Source organism: Oncorhynchus kisutch, linkage group LG13 (genome assembly GCF_002021735.2).
Source record: "Oncorhynchus kisutch isolate 150728-3 linkage group LG13, Okis_V2, whole genome shotgun sequence".
Taxonomy (NCBI): Eukaryota; Metazoa; Chordata; class Actinopteri; order Salmoniformes; family Salmonidae; genus Oncorhynchus; species Oncorhynchus kisutch.
This window is the reverse complement of record NC_034186.2, coordinates 8632148-8650931: the sequence shown is the minus strand read 5'-3', so window position 1 is coordinate 8650931 and position 18784 is coordinate 8632148. Positions and strand designations below refer to the sequence as shown.

Sequence of the window (18784 nt, the reverse complement as noted above, 5' to 3'; positions counted from 1 at the left end):
ACTTGGGGCCCAGAGAGGGGAGAGGTCAGAATGGAACATTGTCTTCCAATGGGAATGTATCTGTTAAACCATGTGATGGGGAGATGTCAGAATTGAACATTGTCTTCCAATGGGAATGTATCTGTTAAACCATGTGATGGGGAGATGTCAGAATGGAATATTGTCTTCCAATGGGAATGTATCTGTTAAACCATGTGATGGGGAGATGTCAGAATGGAATATTGTCTTCCAATGGGAATGTATCTGTTAAACCATGTGATGGGGAGATGTCAGAATGGAATATTGTCTTCCAATGGGAATGTATCTGTTAAACCATGTGATGGGGAGATGTTGTGGAAAATTGCAAGGTTATGTTATAGTGCTTGTAATATTATTTTATAATCTTTGTTTTGCATTAGAATGGTTGTTTAATTCGACAGAATGTAATCTGTTGAATATTGTGTGTGTGTGTTCCACTGAGGATGGGCCTCTATGAGATAGCACTGACAGGAGATTTACGATGTCTTTGGCCAATAAAGCCTAAAGAGCATTCCAGATAGTGAGGTAATGTTTTTGTAATATGAAGTACCAAGGACGAGATTAGAACCTCGTTTTAGAGACCAAACTGAACGATAATTTATAGCTAATGCTATCTGGCTATGGGATACTCCTTTCTCAAATAAAAGGCCCTTTGTGAAGTTTTCCTAAGATCAGTGGTTCGTCATGTAAGTTGAGAGGGGTGGATCTTTGCTATAAAAGATCTCAGTTGCCATTATGTTGTGACTCTCAGCATTCATTATAGACACTGAATTGATCTGAGAGTCAAAGGGCTGGTGAAGCTCATGTAATTAAAGATGAAGTTTAAGTATAACTCTGACTTGTGTGTGGTTTATAACTCTTCTCAGTTAGTAATACAGGAAATTACCACGACACTACCCAGAAACACTGTGTGACCCCGATTTAGCCCACGGCAGTACAAGGTTAATCAAGGTCATGTTTTGATACTAGAAAGGCTAGTATATTAATTTAATATTCTGTTTGATTTGAATGAAAAATGGCCACACAACCACATTGGTCTTTGAGATGGTCCTATATTCATTAGGCTATAAACAACATTTTGCATCACTGGCATTCTCAATGGACTCATGAGACCCAAGTTACCTATTTAAAAACTTTAATTATTGCAACAGCTACAGAAGCAACAGCGGCAACAACAACCATGCCACCAAGCAGGCCAGAAGCAATGAACACATTTTTCAGGAAGTCATCTGCCTGTAAGGAAAAAGACAAGCAGAAAACAAATGAATATGGAGCGTATCTCATCAAGCAAAGAATTAATTAGAATATTCTCTCATTATACTGTCATGGCTACCTGTTTGGACTCTGATTTGCCATAACGGAGGAAAGTAACAAAATGCTCGCAGTTGCGTCCAAGGAGGTCATATGTTATTGTGCGGCCTTTCAGGATGTCCACATCCTCCCTAATGACATCAGTCCTCCTTGGTTTGTACTTGTCATCCAAGTAGTTGTTTATTTTGTAAGGATTCCCATCTGCCACAGCCTTTAATGTATCTATTGTAATCATGCCTTTACAGGAAACACTGGGTGAGCTGGATGAGAAAGCCCTCAATACACCTGACCCATCTACAAAACAGCAAGAAAGAAAAAAGGTATGAGTTTATTTATCAATTAGAATTGTAATAATGGAGCGGTCAACACATGGTCACTTTACCTCTACCTACATATTACATTCAACTAACATTTACACCTCCACATTGACTCTGTACCAGTACCGCCCTGTATATAGTCTCCACATTGACTCTGTACCGGTACCCCCTGTATATAGTCTCCACATTGACTCTGTACCGGTACCCCCTGTATATAGCCTCCACATTGACTCTGTACTGGTACCCCCTGTATATAGTCTCCACATTGACTCTGTACCGGTACCGCCCTGTATATAGTCTCCACATTGACTCTGTACCGGTACCCCCTGTATATAGCCTCCACATTGACTCTGTACTGGTACCCCCTGTATATAGTCTCCACATCTTCTTTTTTTCTTATTTATAAATGTTTTACTCCAGTTTAGTAAATACTTTAATTTTTTGTATACTGCATTGTTGGTTAAGGGCTTGTAAGTAAGGATGTGGCCCCCCTCTCATCAGTTGTTGGCCTCAAGCACAGAAATGATTTCAGACATGAATCAGAGGGAAACATACTAAACCAGCATGCAAGCATAGCGACCATATATGGAGGGGTTGTAATTTTCCACCATAGTGTACACATGTAAGTGTAATTGTGTGTTTTGATGAGAGAAATAAAGAGACAGAGAGCACAGCAGATGCTGTAGCTGATTGAATATGTTCATAAAGTTGACTATCGACCATGTTGATATCAGTTTTACTGTGCTGTTACGGGTAGCAGGTAGCCTAGTGGTTAGAGCATTGGGCCAGTACTCTGCTGTTACGGGTAGCAGGTAGCCTAGTGGTTAGAGCATTGGGCCAGTACTCTGCTGTTACGGGTAGCAGGTAGCCTAGTGGTTAGAGCATTGGGCCAGTACTCTGCTGTTACGGGTAGCAGGTAGTCTAGTGGTTAGAGCATTGGGCCAGTACTCTGCTGTTACGGGTAGCAGGTAGCCTAGTGGTTAGAGCATTGGGCCAGTACTCTGCTGTTACGGGTAGCAGGTAGCCTAGTGGTTAGAGCATTGGGCCAGTACTCTGCTGTTAGGGGCAGCAGGTAGCCTAGTGGTTAGAGCATTGGGCCAGTACTCTGCTGTTAGGGGCAGCAGGTAGCCTAGTGGGTAGAGCATTGGGCCAGTACTCTGCTGTTACGGGTAGCAGGTAGCCTAGTGGTTAGAGCATTGGGCCAGTACTCTGCTGTTAGGGGCGGCAGGTAGTCTAGTGGTTAGAGCATTGGGCCAGTACTCTGCTGTTAGGGGAAGCAGGTAGTCTAGTGGTTAGAGCATTGGGCCAGTACTCTGCTGTTAGGGGCAGCAGGTAGCCTAGTGGTTAGAGCATTGGGCCAGTACTCTGCTGTTAGGGGAAGCAGGTAGTCTAGTGGTTAGAGCATTGGGCCAGTACTCTGCTGTTAAGGGAAGCAGATAGCCTAGTGGTTAGAGCATTGGGCCAGTACTCTGCTGTTAGGGGAAGCAGGTAGCCTAGTGGTTAGAGCATTGGGCCAGTACTCTGCTGTTAGGGGCAGCAGGTAGCCTAGTGGTTAGAGCATTGGGCCAGTACTCTGCTGTTAGGGGCGGCAGGTAGTCTAGTGGTTAGAGCATTGGGCCAGTACTCTGCTGTTAGGGGAAGCAGGTAGTCTAGTGGTTAGAGCATTGGGCCAGTACTCTGCTGTTAGGGGCAGCAGGTAGCCTAGTGGTTAGAGCATTGGGCCAGTACTCTGCTGTTAAGGGAAGCAGGTAGCCTAGTGGTTAGAGCATTGGGCCAGTACTCTGCTGTTAGGGGAAGCAGGTAGCCTAGTGGTTAGAGCATTGGGCCAGTACTCTGCTGTTAGGGGCGGCAGGTAGTCTAGTGGTTAGAGCATTGGGCCAGTACTCTGCTGTTAGGGGCAGCAGGTAGTCTAGTGGTTAGAGCATTGGGCCAGTACTCTGCTGTTAACATTTGACTTCAGATGATGTTTACACCCTGCCCCAATTATGGAATTGGAATATAGGCTACAACAAAAACATTTTGAGAAAAACATCATACCTGGAGTTACCAAATGGATGACCTTTCCATTTCCAATGTACAGAGCCCAGTGTTTGAATGCACCTCTGTTTATCTCAATCATGTCACCGATCTTCATCTAAGAATAAGGTGGTTAAGAAGACCCCCCCCCACAACGTCCTGTTTTACTATCCAAAACCTTACTCGAACCCTAAACCCTCTGGAAATTGCCTTTTTCATTGAGGGGACCAGTAAAATGTCCCCAGCTTAGTCAAATTTTTTCTTTACTATTCTGGTACCCACAAGTATAGTTAAACATGTCCACACACACACACACACCTTTTACAAATACAAATACTTTTAGACTTTTACTCAGTATTTTACTGGGTGACTTTCACTTTTACTTGAGTCATTTCCTACTTAGATATCTTTACTTTTAGTATGGCAATTTGGTACCTTTTACACCACTGGTTAAACATGTCCCCTTTTACAGAACTGTTGATTAATAGTAATTAGTATTAATTAGTATTAGTCAAATATCAGCAACAGTACTTACTGTGGTTGGACTCCTGGTTTATATGTGAATGTCTCACTGTTGATTGTGCCTAGTGAAAAAAATCTCGCCCTTAGATTACAAGGTTCAAAACTAACATCCTGTTATTTAATTTAACTCTTTGAGACCCAAGCTTTTTCGCAACTAGCTCTGCCTTATAATGTTCTATCTATACATTTTCTTTCTACATAATCACTACTTCAGAAAGGAAACACCATGTAGAAATATGTTTAACCATTTAAAAAAATGATTGGCAACATAGGCTCTGCTCCTTCAGGGTAGCTCACTGCCCAAGCAAATATATCAAATGACCTACATGCAGTGAGTGCAGTAAGCTATACCAATCCCCCCAAAGAGCAACAGGTCCAGGCAGGCAGAGGTCAGTAATCCAGGGCAGTATCACAAGGTAGAGAACGTCAGGCAGGCCCAGGGCTGTCAGAATGGTCAGAACCGGGAAAAATAGAAAACAGGGTCCAGCACGAAAACAGGAGCTCAGGAAAACTGCTGCTACGCTTGACGAGATGAGACAAACTGGCAACAGACAAACAGAAAACACAGGTATAAATGCATCAGGGATAATGGGGAAGATGGGCGACACCTTGAAGGGGTGGAGACAAGCACAAAGACAGGTGAAACAGATCAGGGTGTGCAGTAAGCTATACAAATCCCACCAAAACAGCAGAACCACACACCTGACGACTACGTGTAGCTACAGCAGAAAGATTTATTTAAATATGATCAAATAGACCAGCTAAAGTCATCCTACCATTACAAGACTGTATACTGTAGATCAGCTAAAGTCATCCTACCATTACAAGACTGTATACTATAGACCAGCTAAAGTCATCCTACCATTACAATACTGTATACTCTGTGTGAATATTAACCATGTGTAGCATGACCTTCGTAACGTACTGTATGTCTTATATTTCTCATGTGATGCTCTGCAGGATTCCCTCACAAAATAAGCTGTTATCTTGGCATAAGGGAATAATCTATGTATCTAACTAGCAACAGTAAGAAGTACGAACCCAGCCGCCGTGGAGATGCATCGCCGGGTGCTCTCTCTGAAACTAAATGTGTAATCATCTGGTGAAATATCATTGATATATCTCCTTATCTAGCAAGCAAACTTATTAAGCAATGACACAGCCAACCACCTGTAGCTATAGGCAATGTACTTTATATCAAGTAGCCAGAAAAGACGACAACATGTAGGCTATTGACCGTGGCTGATGCCATCATAGCAAACTTAATGAGGCATGATACTGACAGGTAACCTCATCGTGTTTAGGAGTTAATAGACCAGCGAATGACATTGTACCATTACATGGCTGTCTACCATGCCTATGTGTGAATCAGCGGCATAGCCATTGGTAGGCCTGGGTAGGCCTTGGCCTGAGTTTGATCTCAGGCCTACCCAAAAAATGTCCCATAAAATTTTAAATATAAATTGTGTTTTATTTTCTTACATTTTTTGTGAGATTTACTTTCTATGGGTAATTTTATTATGATGTAACAAATAATTGTTTTCACACTGTGGTTTACCTCAACAACCTGGCAGCTTCACGTGGCTAAACTCTACCACGCTAGCTTACTCGAATTGACTCACCAGCTAAGGTAATTTAGTAGTTCTAGCAAAGGCAAACCAAATGTTGATCGCTAGGTTTAAAAAAAAAAAGACGTCTGGAGGGAAAGGAGTGTGTGCCAGAAAATAATTTGGATCAATCTACCGATAACTTCCAGAATGAGACATTAACAGCTGGCGCCATTATGGAAACAACCGCAATCGCCATCACAACTGCCAATGCCACGTTGAACCAGGCATGCTTTAAAAAAAAACATATATTTATACAATATACTTGCAGTTAGTGTCATTCAAATGTACTTTTTTATTATGTTTTATTTAGATTTTTTATTTTTTATTTTATCTTTGTCCATCATTCCACCATAATTTGCAAATAAATAAATTTAAAATCCTAAAATGTGATTTTCTGGATTTTTTTTTCTCATTTTGTCTGTCATAGTTGAAGTGTACATATGATGAAAATTACAGGTCTCTCTCATCTTTTTAAGTGGGAGAACTTGCACAATTGGTGGCTGACTAAATACTTTTTTGCCCCACTGTATAACTATGGAATTAATCGAACAAATGGACCATTTATGATGTTTATGGGACATTGGAGTGCCAACAAAAAAAGATCTTCAAAGGTAAGGCATGAATTATATTTTTATTTCTGAGTTTTGTGTCGCGCATGGCGGGATGAAATGTGATTTTCTGTGCTTGTTTGTTGGGGTGCTAGCCTCAGATAATAGTGTTGTTTGTTTCGCCGTAAAGCATTTTTGAAATTTCCAGGTCCATACCCAAACAGTTCGAACTACTAATTTTGAAAATTACTCTCTCCAGAAATAAGTCTCTCACGGTTGCCGCCTGCTACCGACCCCCCTCAGCTCCCAGCTGTGCCCTGGACACCATTTGTGAATTGATCGCCCCCCATCTAGCTTCAGAGTTTGTTCTGTTAGGTGACCTAAACTGGGATATGCTTAACACCCCGCCAGTCCTACAATCTAAGCTAGATGCCCTCAATCTCACACAAATCATCAAGGAACCCACCAGGTACAACCCTAACTCTGTAAACAAGGGCACCCTCATAGACGTCATCCTGACCAACTGGCCCTCCAAATACACCTCCGCTGTCTTCAACCAGGATCTCAGCGATCACTGCCTCATTGCCTGTATCCGCTACGGAGCCGCAGTCAAACGACCACCCCTCATCACTGTCAAACGCTCCCTAAAACACTTCTGTGAGCAGGCCTTTCTAATCGACCTGGCCCGGGTATCCTGGAAGGACATTGACCTCATCCCGTCAGTTGAGGATGCCTGGTCATTCTGTAAAAGTAACTTCCTCACCATTTTAGATAAGCATGCTCCGTTCAAAAAATGCAGAACTAAGAACAGATACAGCCCTTGGTTCACCCCAGACCTGACTGCCCTCGACCAGCACAAAAACATCCTGTGGCGGACTGCAATAGCATCGAATAGTCCCCGTGATATGCAACTGTTCAGGGAAGTCCGGAACCAATACACGCAGTCAGTCAGGAAAGCTAAGGCCAGCTTCTTCAGGCAGAAGTTTGCATCCTGTAGCTCCAACTCCAAAAAGTTCTGGGACACTGTGAAGTCCATGGAGAACAAGAGCACCTCCTCCCAGCTGCCCACTGCACTGAGGCTAGGTAACACGGTCACCACTGATAAATCCATGATTATCGAAAACTTCAATAAGCATTTCTCAACGGCTGGCCATGCCTTCCGCCTGGCTACTTCAACCTCGGCCAACAGCTCCGCCCCCCCCGCAGCTCCTCGCCCAAGCCTCTCCAGGTTCTCCTTTACCCAAATCCAGATAGCAGATGTTCTGAAAGAGCTGCAAAACCTGGACCCGTACAAATCAGCTGGGCTTGACAATCTGGACCCTCTATTTCTGAAACTATCTGCCACCATTGTCGCAACCCCTATTACCAGCCTGTTCAACCTCTCTTTCATCTCGTCTGAGATCCCCAAGGATTGGAAAGCTGCCGCAGTCATCCCCCTCTTCAAAGGGGGAGACACCCTGGACCCAAACTGTTACAGACCTATATCCATCCTGCCCTGCCTATCTAAGGTCTTCGAAAGCCAAGTCAACAAACAGGTCACTGACCATCTCGAATCCCACCGTACCTTCTCCGCTGTGCAATCTGGTTTCCGAGCCGGTCATGGGTGCACCTCAGCCACACTCAAGGTACTAAACGACATCATAACCGCCATCGATAAAAGACAGTACTGTGCAGCCGTCTTCATCGACCTCGCCAAGGCTTTCGACTCTGTCAATCACCATATTCTTATCGGCAGACTCCGTAGCCTCGGTTTTTCGGATGACTGCCTTGCCTGGTTCACCAATTACTTTGCAGACAGAGTTCAGTGTGTCAAATCGGAGGGCATGCTGTCCGGTCCTCTGGCAGTCTCTATGGGGGTGCCACAGGGTTCAATTCTCGGGCCGACTCTTTTCTCTGTGTATATCAATGATGTTGCTCTTGCTGCGGGCGATTCCCTGATCCACCTCTACGCAGACGACACCATTCTATATACTTTCGGCCCGTCTTTGGACACTGTGCTATCTAACCTCCAAACAAGCTTCAATGCCATACAACACTCCTTCCGTGGCCTCCAACTGCTCTTAAACGCTAGTAAAACCAAATGCATGCTTTTCAACCGGTCGCTGCCTGCACCTGCATGCCCGACTAGCATCACCACCCTGGATGGTTCCGACCTAGAATATGTGGACGTCTATAAGTACCTAGGTGTCTGGCTAGACTGCAAACTCTCCTTCCAGACTCATATCAAACATCTCCAATCGAAAATCAAATCAAGAGTCGGCTTTCTATTCCGCAACAAAGCCTCCTTCACTCAAGCCGCCAAGCTTACCCTAGTAAAACTGACTATCCTACCGATCCTCGACTTCGGCGATGTCATCTACAAAATGGCTTCCAACACTCTACTCAGCAAACTGGATGCAGTCTATCACAGTGCCATCCGTTTTGTCACTAAAGCACCTTATACTACCCACCACTGCGACTTGTATGCTCTAGTCGGCTGGCCCTCGCTACATATTCGTCGCCAGACCCACTGGCTCCAGGTCATCTACAAGTCTATGCTAGGTAAAGCTCCGCCTTATCTCAGCTCACTGGTCACGATGGCAACACCCATCCGTAGCACGCGCTCCAGCAGGTGTATCTCACTGATCATCCCTAAAGCCAACACCTCATTTGGCCGCCTTTCGTTCCAGTACTCTGCTGCCTGTGACTGGAACGAATTGCAAAAATCGCTGAAGTTGGAGACTTTCATCTCCCTCACCAACTTCAAACATCAGCTATCTGAGCAGCTAACCGATCGCTGCAGCTGTACATAGTCTATTGGTAAATAGCCCACCCTTTTCACCTACCTCATCCCCGTACTGTTTTTATTTATTTACTTTTCTGCTCTTCTGCACACCAATATCTCTACCTGTACATGACCATCTGATCTTTTATCACTCCAGTGTTAATCTGCAAAATTGTAATTATTTGCCTACCTCCTCATGCCTTTTGCACACATTGTATATAGACCCCCCCTTCGTTTTCTACTGTGTTATTGACTTGTTAATTGTTTACTCCATGTGTAACTCTTTGTTGTATGCTCACACTGCTATGCTTTATCTTGGCCAGGTCGCAGTTGCAAATGAGAACTTGTTCTCAACTAGCCTACCTGGTTAAATAAAGGTGAAATAAAAAAATAAAAATAAAAAATCTGACACCATGGCTAGATTAAAACTTCTCTGGGAAAGGCGTGCCGCTAGCGACCCACCTCGACAACATCCGGTGAAATTGCAGAGCGCCAAATTCAAAATACAGATGGAGTATGTTGTTCCTCCATAGCGTAAAGCTGTTGGTACTCGTCGATTTCCCTCAGGATCTCCTTAGTATCCAGATTGGCTCTTACTGCAACCAGTTGTTTTTACGAAAAGATAACAATGAGTCTTTTCCACGACGACGACAGGTGTCTGTAGTACAGCCAGCTAGCACTCGCGGAATCCACGTAAAAAAAAGGAACAAAAACTTGCAGTCCCAGTCGTAAAGACTAACCGCGTCGTGGAATCCTTAGCAACAAAACTTTAGTTTGGATTAAAACCGATTTAATGAAAATGTTTTAATATAAACAACAAACCGAGTGTAGACAGTACAATGTTCTGTTGCTCGCTCTGATTACGCATCTGATGACATATCTGGGGAGGGTCTTCCTATGTGTTAACCAGCATTTCACGACTGATGAGCCTGAGGAGGAGGATATACGGCTCCCTTGGGAACAGGCCCCGACCCCAGTGATCTGCGTAAAGAGGAGGCAGAGAAAGAGAGGCCGGAGAGCGGGCGATCGAATAAACCCCCACATCCCTCAATTCTGCTAGCAAACATGCAATCTTTGGACAAAAAAATCGCCGAGTTACGGGGAAGATTAAACTACAAAACGGGACATTAAAAACGGTAACATCTTATGCTTCACGGAGTCATGGCTGAACTACGACAATATCAACATACAGCTGGCTGATTATACGATGAAACGGCAGGATAGACGGCCGGCGGAATATGTATTTTTGTAAATAACAGCTGGTGCACTATATCTAAGGAAGTCTCGAGCTATTGCTCGCCTGATGTTACGACTTCCGCCGAAGTCGGTCCCACTCCTTGTTCGGGTGGCGTTCGGTTGTCGATGTCACCGGTCTTCTAGCCGCTCCACCTTTCATTTTCCATTTGTTATGTCTTGGGTTTCCGCACACCTGGTTCACATTCCCTCATCTGACTAAATGCGTATTAACCTCTGTTCCCCCCATGTTTTTTATTTTTATTTATTTTTTATTTCACCAGGTAGGCCAGTTGAGAACAAGTGACCTGGCCAAGATAAAGCATAGCAATTTGACATATACAACAACACAGAGTTACACATGGAATAAACAAAAACATACAGTAGAAGAAAAAAAAAGGAACACGAAAAGTCTATAAACAATTAGTGTAAATGAGGTAAGATAAGGGAGTTAAGACAATAAATAGGCCATGGTGGTGAAGTAATTACAGTATAGCAATTAAACACTGGAATGGTTGATGTGCATAAGATGAATGTGCAAGTAGAGATACTGGGGTGCAAAGGAGCAAGATAAATAAATAAATACAGTATGGGGATGAGGTAGATAGATGGGCCGTTTACAGATGGGCTATGTACAGGTGCAGTGATCTGTGAGCTGCTCTGACAGCTGGTGCTTAAAGCTACTGAGGGAGATATGAGTCTCAAGCTTCAGTGATTTTTGCAGTTCGTTCCAGTCATTGGCAGCAGCGAACTGGAAGGAAAGGCGACCAAAGGAGGAATTGGCTTTGGGGGTGACCAGTGAGATATACCTGCTGGAGCGCGTGCTACGAGTGGGTGCTGTTATGGTGACCAGTGAGCTGAGATAAGGCGGGGCTTTACCAAGCAGAGACTTGTAGATAACCTGTAGCCGGTGGGTTTGGCGACGAGTATGAAGCGAGGGCCAACCACAATAAACAGAACATACGGGTCAAACACATACCCGGCGCAAACCAGCCTGATGCGAACCACACGTAACAAACAAACAATTCCACACACATACGGGTCAAACACATACCCGGCGCAAACCAGCCTGATGCGAACCACACGTAACAAACAAACAATTCCATCAGGCTGGTTTGCGCCGGGTATGTGTTTGACCCGTATGTTCTGTTTATTGTATCGTTTGTGTACTTTGGGCATTATCGCTGTTTTCCTTGGGCATGAATAAAGTGTGCCTGTTATCACCCATCTCTGCTCTCCTCCACCTGACTTACCTTCAACCAGTTGTGCACATCCTGACACCTGAGGCTGAGTATATCATGATAAGCTGTAGACCACACTACCTACCGAGAGAGTTCTCATCTTCGTAGCTGTTTACATACCACCTCAGTCAGAGGTTGGCACTAAGATAGCATTGAATGAGCTGTGCTCCGCCATAAGCAAACAAGAGGCAGCGATCCTAGTAGCCGGGGTCTTTAATGCAGGGAAACTTAAATCAGTTTTACCAAATTTCTATCAGCATGTTATATAAGCAACCAGAGGGAAAATAACTCTGGACCATCTATACTCCAAACACAGAGATGCATACAAAGCTCTCCCTCGCCCTCCATTTGGCAAATCTGACCATAATTCCATCCTCCTGATTCCTGATTCCTGCTTAGAAGCAAAAATTAAAGCAGGAAGCACCAGTGACTAGATCAATAAAAAAGTTGTCAGATGAAGCAGATGCTAAGCTACACGACTGTTTTGCTAGCACAGACTGGAATATGTTCTGGGATTCCTCCAATGGCATTGAGGAATACACCACATCTGCTTCATCAATAATTGCATCGATAACGTCGTCCCCACAGTGACCGTACGTTCACACCCCAACCAGGAGCCATGGATTACAGGCAGCAACCGCACTGAGCTAAAGGCTAGACCTGCCGCTTTCAAGGAGCGGGACTCTAACCCAGAAGCTTATAAGAAATCCCGCTTTGCCCTCCCACGAACCATTAAACAGGCAAAGTCGTACTACACCGGCTCTGATGCTTGTCGGATGTGGCCCTCCTGTCTCAGCCAACTGACATTTACTCCTGAGGTGCTGACCTGTTACACTCTTGACATTCACTGTGATTATTATTATTTGACCCTGCTGGTCATCTATGAACATTTGAACATCTTGGCCATGTTCTGTTATAATCTCCACCCGGCACAGCCAGAAGAGGACTGCCCCCCCCCCCTGATAGCATGGTTCCTCTCTAGGATTCTTCCTGGGTTCTGGCCTTTCTAGGGAGTTTTTCCTAGCCACTGTGCTTCTACACCTGCATTGCTTGCTGTTTGGGGTTTAAGCTGGGTTTCTGTACAGCACTTTGAGATATCAGCTGATGTAAGAAGGGCTTTATATATCAATTTGATTTGATTTGACACAAGCCTTCCAGCCTTCCAGACGAGCTAAACTACTTCTAGGCTTGCTTCGAGGCAAATAACACATTTGTGGGTGTAACAGTACTCTTCATGCGTTGTGTACAATCAGTCATCGACACGGAACTCCAACATGTAGCACCAGTCATGTAGATTTATTCTGATAGGAATGACACAAAATTGCACGTCATGCAATGCTCGTCTCACCATCCAACTCTGCACTCTGGTTTGGTGCTTGTTCACTGGGACAGTTACCAAAATAATACAATTACAATATACAATATAATATCTTTAACAATGTACCTGATAGGAACGACACAAATTGCACGTCATGCAATGCTCGTCTCACCATCCAACTCTGCACTCACGCACTGTACAAAATATATGAACCCCCCCCCACTAGACACAGTAAGTTGCTAGCTAGTACTGGCGAGAATTCTTTACAACAAAATGCACAACAAATATTCTCCAAAAACCGCTGCATCTTATGTGTGATGTTCGAATAACATTTACAAACAATTTGATATAAATTGTACATTTAAATCATCACTTGAGAGTATAAAAATCACTTTTGACGTACGGTGCTTTGCAACCAACAACTTACCGCTGGTTTGGTGCTTGTTCACTGGGACGATTCTAACTGGAACATCCCCCCTCATAAGCAAGCTACGCAAACCAGCCAATAAGATGCCATGTTGAGTAGGTGAAGGCAAGACAAACTCAAACCAAAAACCCATTGGCTTAACAATAAAGTGGCAAGGGGAATCACCAATATAACCCTGTTACATGGGCAGAATAGAAAAAGCGTGTGCGAGCAAGGAGGTCTACAATCCTGACTCAGTTACACCAGCTCTGTCAGCAGGAATGGGCCAAAATTCACCCAACTTATTGTGGGAAGCTTGTGGAAGGCTACCCGAAATGTTTGACCCAAGTTAAAAGATTTAAAGGCAATGCTACCAAATACTAATTGAGTGTATGCAAACTTCTGACCCACTGAGAATGTGATGAAAGAAATAAAAGCTGAAATAAATCATTCTCTCTACTATTATTCTGACATTTCACATTCTTAAAATAAAGTGGTGATCCTAACTGACCTAAGACAGGGAATTTTTACTAGGATTAAATGTCAGCAATTGTGAAAAACTGAGTTTAAATGTATTTGGCTAAGGTGTATGTAAACCTCAGACTTCCATTGTACATATTACCTCAATTACCCATTGATACTAAACCGGTACCCCCTGTATATAGCCTCGCTATTGCTATTTATTTTTATATTTTTTACTTAACTCTTAAAGCATTGTTGGTTTAAGGCTTGTAAGTAAGCATTTCACTGTAAGGTCTACTACACCTGTTGTATTCGGTGCATGTGACTAATAAAATATGATTTCATTTGAGATTGATGAGCATTTTTTAAATTTAATCCATTTTAGAGTAAGCTTATTGTTGTAATGTTGGGAGTTGTAACGTTGGTAACGTTGGGAGCAAGTGCAGGTTGTGAGTTTAATATTAAACGGAACATCACACAATATAACAAACATATAGATGTGTATAGACATGAGCATAAACAATACTGACTGAGGAAGGAACCCAAGGGAGTGACAGATATAGGGGAGGTAATCAGGAAGGCAATGGAGTCCAGGTGTGAATCAGAATGGTCAAAGAGGTGCACGTAATGATGGATGCCAGGTGTGCCTAAGGATGGATCCCAGGTGTGCGTAAGGATGGATGCCAGGTGTGCGTAATGATGGATCCCAGGGCCAGTGGTTAGTATACCATCGAGCACTGAGGGGAGGAATGGGAGTAGACGTGACAGCTGTAACTTATCAAAATGTGGAAAAGGGGAAGGGGTCTGAATACTTTCCGAATATACTGTATTTCCATTGTAGTTCCTCTTTAGAGTAGAAAACTGATACTGGTATTAATACACTGTAAGTATGTGTTTTTAGATGCTCCCAGGTTTAATGCAGGAATATTTCATTTACTACGAGTCATTGTCAGGTTGAACATGATAAGTTACTGTGACTAATCTATCCTCTCTCCCTAATCACTTAAGAAACGTTCAATTTTTTACAGTTTATAAAATTGCACAATAGTCAGTCAGTTACAAAGTTTTCTTTACCTGAGGTAAGTTCTAGTTCAAAACGGACTTTGAAATGCGAGATTGCAGTTCCCTGGTTTTACTTTATGAGTTGAAAGTCCACAAGGAGTATCGTCATTTCATGCTTTTTATGACAGAAGAACTCAAGAAAGTGTAAAAAAAAACATGACAGATAAAAAAACAGATAAACACTTACAGATACAGTATAATTCCATAGTGGGGGCTTGGTTTAGGTGTGTGTATGTATGTTTTCACGTATTTGACTGTGCAACTTGTAGGTCAAAGGTTATCAGTCAATACAGTGAGTACTGTAGTAGCTGTGACACATTGACTGGTCATTGATCAATCTCAACCCAACATTGTCCTCTTGTACACTTTCTTTCAATTCATGTCTCTCGCCTCAACCTTCTCTCAATTACCAGACAACCTAGAATTGTCTGATAATAAAATGTTGGCCACACTTTGGAAAATCAAACTAGTAACCTTTAACCCATGCCCTACTCTGGTTTCACATTTTAAGAGCAACCTTTTGACTCCTCAGGTTAGTTTTATAGCTGCTAGCTATTGCTACAGTGTTGCCACTCTACTGAGGGGCTGTTGCTAACAGGCGGGTAGCATGGCTGTGTGTAGTGTGTGGAGCTCATAGTTGCTGTTTGTTCAGTCTACCTAGTTTCACTCTGGCTGATCATTAACTAGTATAAACAGGTGGTTTCTATAACTCTTATCTAAGGCTGACTGCCTGGCTGGCTGGCTGGGGTTTTAAACATCAACAACATGTCAGGGTTGCATTTCAACAAAAGGCATTGTTACCATGGTTATTGTTGCCAGGGGGAAGGCATTGTTACCAGGGTTATTGGTGAAATGGTACTGATCTAGACTGGGGATGTGTTGTTCTTATTGACAGATGTGTGGCATGTGAAAGTAGTCAATGTAAAGCAGTCGGAAGTCAATTTCACTTAATCCTCAGTTAACTTCTCTGGGATATGTGGGACGGTTGCGTCCCACCTAACCAACAGCCAGTGAAAGTGCAAGGCGCCAAATTCAAAACAACAGAAATCTCATAATTAAAATTCCTCAAGCATACAAGTATTTTACACCATTTTAAAGATAAACTTATTGTAAATCCAGGCACAGTGTCCGATTTCAAATAGGCTTTACGACGAAAGCACACCAAACGAATATGTTAGGTCAGAGCCAAGTCACGGAAAAACACAGCCAATTTTCCAGCCAAAGAGAGGAGTCACAAAAAACAGAAATAGAGATAAAATGAATCACTAACCTTTGATGATCTTCATCAGATGACACTCGTAGGACTTTATGTTACACAATACATGTATGTTTTGTTCGATAAAGTTCATATTTATATACAAAAATCTGAGTTTACATTGGCGTGTTACGTTCAGTAGTTCCAAAACATCTGGTGATTTTGCAGAGAGCCACATCAATTTACAGAAATGCTCATAATAAACATTGATAAAAGATACAACTATTAGACATGGAATTATAGATACACTTCTCCTTAATGCAGCCGCTGTGTCAGATTTCAAAAAAGCTTTACTGAAAAAGCACACCATGCAATAATCTGAGTACAGCGCTCAGACAACAAATCAAGCCATTCAGATATCCGCCATGCTGTGGAGTCAACAAAGTCAGAAATAGTATTATAAATATTCACTTACCTTTGATTATCTTCATCAGAATGCATTCCCAGGAATCCCAGTTCCACAATAAATGTTTGTTTTGTTCGATGAAGTCCGTCATTTATGTTCATATACCTCCTGGTTTGTTCGCGCCTTGAGTTCACAAATCCAAAATTCATGACGCGCGATCACTAGGTGCAGACAAAAAGTCAAAATGTTCTGTTACAGTCCGTAGAAACATGTCAAACGATGTATAGAATCAATCTTTAGGATGTTTTTTTAACATAAATCAATTCCATTTCAATTCCATTTCAATTCCATTTCAATTCTAGTCCATTCAGAAAGTAAACCAAATTGGAATAAACATTTCAATATACTTCCTGAATTGGAGTCAGTTTGTCACAGGACCACAGCAAATGTAATAGAGTAACACATTATGAGTCATAATAACCATAAAACCTAAAGGTCAAACAGGGAAATGGTTCCAATCGTTTTTCCAACGTAAATGTTTCTCTTAGTTGATTTTAGAAACACTTAAAATAAGGGCTGTGTTTTGTGTAGGCATACCCTGCTGTGACGTTTTGATAACCATGTAAATCTCTCTAGGACAAGGTGATCTTTATAAATATTTTATAAATATATTTGTCTGTATTTAACCCCCCCCCCCCCCCTATTAAATGCTAATTAGCTGCTAATGTGGCTACCATAAGGAACTACAAATGCCATGACATTCTGGACGAGACTGTCAAATCCAGGCAAGGGTAAGAATCTCTGGATTAACTATCTAATGTTAGCTAAATGTAGAACTTAATAAATAGGCTACATTTCTTTAAATGGACAATTCTGTGAACTGTCTTGTTTAAATTTACACAATACCTGTTAGAAAAGATATCAGCTAGAGATGACGTGCAGGAGCTTGCAGTTATTTGTAGTTTTGCATGATGTCTACTTTGATGCTAATTAGCATTTTTGAATCTGAGAGTAAATAGAGCCGACTATATTGATAAGTCACCTTGTCCTTGAGAGATTTAGATGGTTATCAAAACATCACGCCAGGGTAAACCTACAAGAAACACAACCTTTATTTTAAGTGTTTCTAAAAACCCCTGTGGTAAAAATTAATGGTGGAAAAACTATTGGAATAATTTCCCTGTTTGACCGATAGATAGGGCTCTATAGGGTTCCTTTTTGGTTTTTGCATCTACAACAGAGATGTGACATTTCTGGGTGAGTTAAATGCATTCAGGAGTGTAGTAAGTCCTACAAATTATCTTAAATTGCAGTAGTTTATGTCGTAGGAGCATATTTTAACATTTTCACATATCTATGATCAATGGTTCTCCTCAATTTCCTCCTTTAGTTGTGTTTCCCATTTTTTCCTTATAGGTTCTGAACCATGTGGTGGAGAAATCAGAATTAGCTAAGTAACATAGATAATTAAGTTGTCTTATCTGCAGACTATGCTATTATATCTAGTTCAAGGTGTAAACTGAGTAACAACAAATGTGACTCACCACCTGGATTCGGTCTTATGTCCCAAAATTTGAAATGGTTTTTTTTTTACATCAGATACAAATAGAGACTCAGAGCTACAAATTGTGTATCATACACTGCATTTGGGGAACAATGGGAAAGTAATTCTGCTTTGAAAGTTGATCAACTTGTAAACTCACTTTTGAGAAAATCGCAGTTGAATGTTTTGCTATCTAGTGAAGAGTTTTCCTTTGTCTACACCCATTCAGCATCGTTCACACCCTCTTAAGCTTTGGCCCCACCCATCTCGTTTCGCTCCTGCAGCGTTCAGAGCGCACACCTTGGTTTCTCAAATGACTGCCTTGCCTGGTTCACGGTGGAAGATGTGTTTACCTCTGGATAACATGAAAAACAGCCTAACCAGCTCTGCTGACAACAATTTCATTACGCATTTTTGCATAGGCCATTTTCAACGGGTGTTGTACGCATGTCACGTAATGTTAGCTAATAAGCCAGCCAGCTAATGTTAGCTAGATAAACATGAACAGTGCCACAGTGCTGGGAGCTCATTATCTCAGTCAATCATGGCTAGTGGGAAGGTTGCCAACTTTTTCTGTGGCTTAACAACCAAGGCTCGTAATTAACATTTTTATTCGTATTTACAGATGGCATACACATGTATTATTAAGGCACGTGAAAGTTCACATGTTCCAGAAGGCATTTCTGTGAAAAAATACAAATATATATTTTACGTTCAAACGGCTTTCCTGTGAAGTCGTGACTTGCGGCATACGCCTATTTTCCTGAATCGCGTCACAAATGTCCTAAGTACTGAACAAAACAACAAGTTCT

The 18784-nt window shown here is 42.3% G+C and overlaps 1 protein-coding gene across 1 annotated transcript; it reads right to left on the bottom strand.

The window, feature by feature from the left end:
* Window positions 1-1054: 1054 nt before the first annotated feature.
* LOC109885212 (phospholipase A and acyltransferase 4-like) lies at window positions 1055-4744 on the bottom strand. Its single transcript, XM_020477069.2, has 5 exons — window positions 4511-4744; window positions 4198-4246; window positions 3684-3780; window positions 1352-1623; window positions 1055-1251 (listed from the first exon to the last, which is right to left on the bottom strand). The coding sequence occupies exons 3-5, from the start codon at window positions 3778-3780 to the stop codon at window positions 1141-1143; spliced, it is 480 nt and encodes a 159-aa protein (XP_020332658.1). The 5' UTR covers window positions 4198-4246; window positions 4511-4744; the 3' UTR covers window positions 1055-1140.
* Between the last annotated feature and the right edge of the window lie 14040 nt (window positions 4745-18784).

Coding starts and splice junctions, on each gene's coding strand:
- LOC109885212 (XM_020477069.2), bottom strand. CDS start 3,780: ATGAAGATCGGTGACATGATTGAGATAAACAGAGGTGCATTCAAACAC. Junction 1,624..3,683: donor CATCCATTTGGTAACTCCAG/GTATGATGTTTT, acceptor GCTGTTTTGTAG/ATGGGTCAGGTGTATTGAGG. Junction 1,252..1,351: donor GCAAATCAGAGTCCAAACAG/GTAGCCATGACA, acceptor TTTTCCTTACAG/GCAGATGACTTCCTGAAAAA.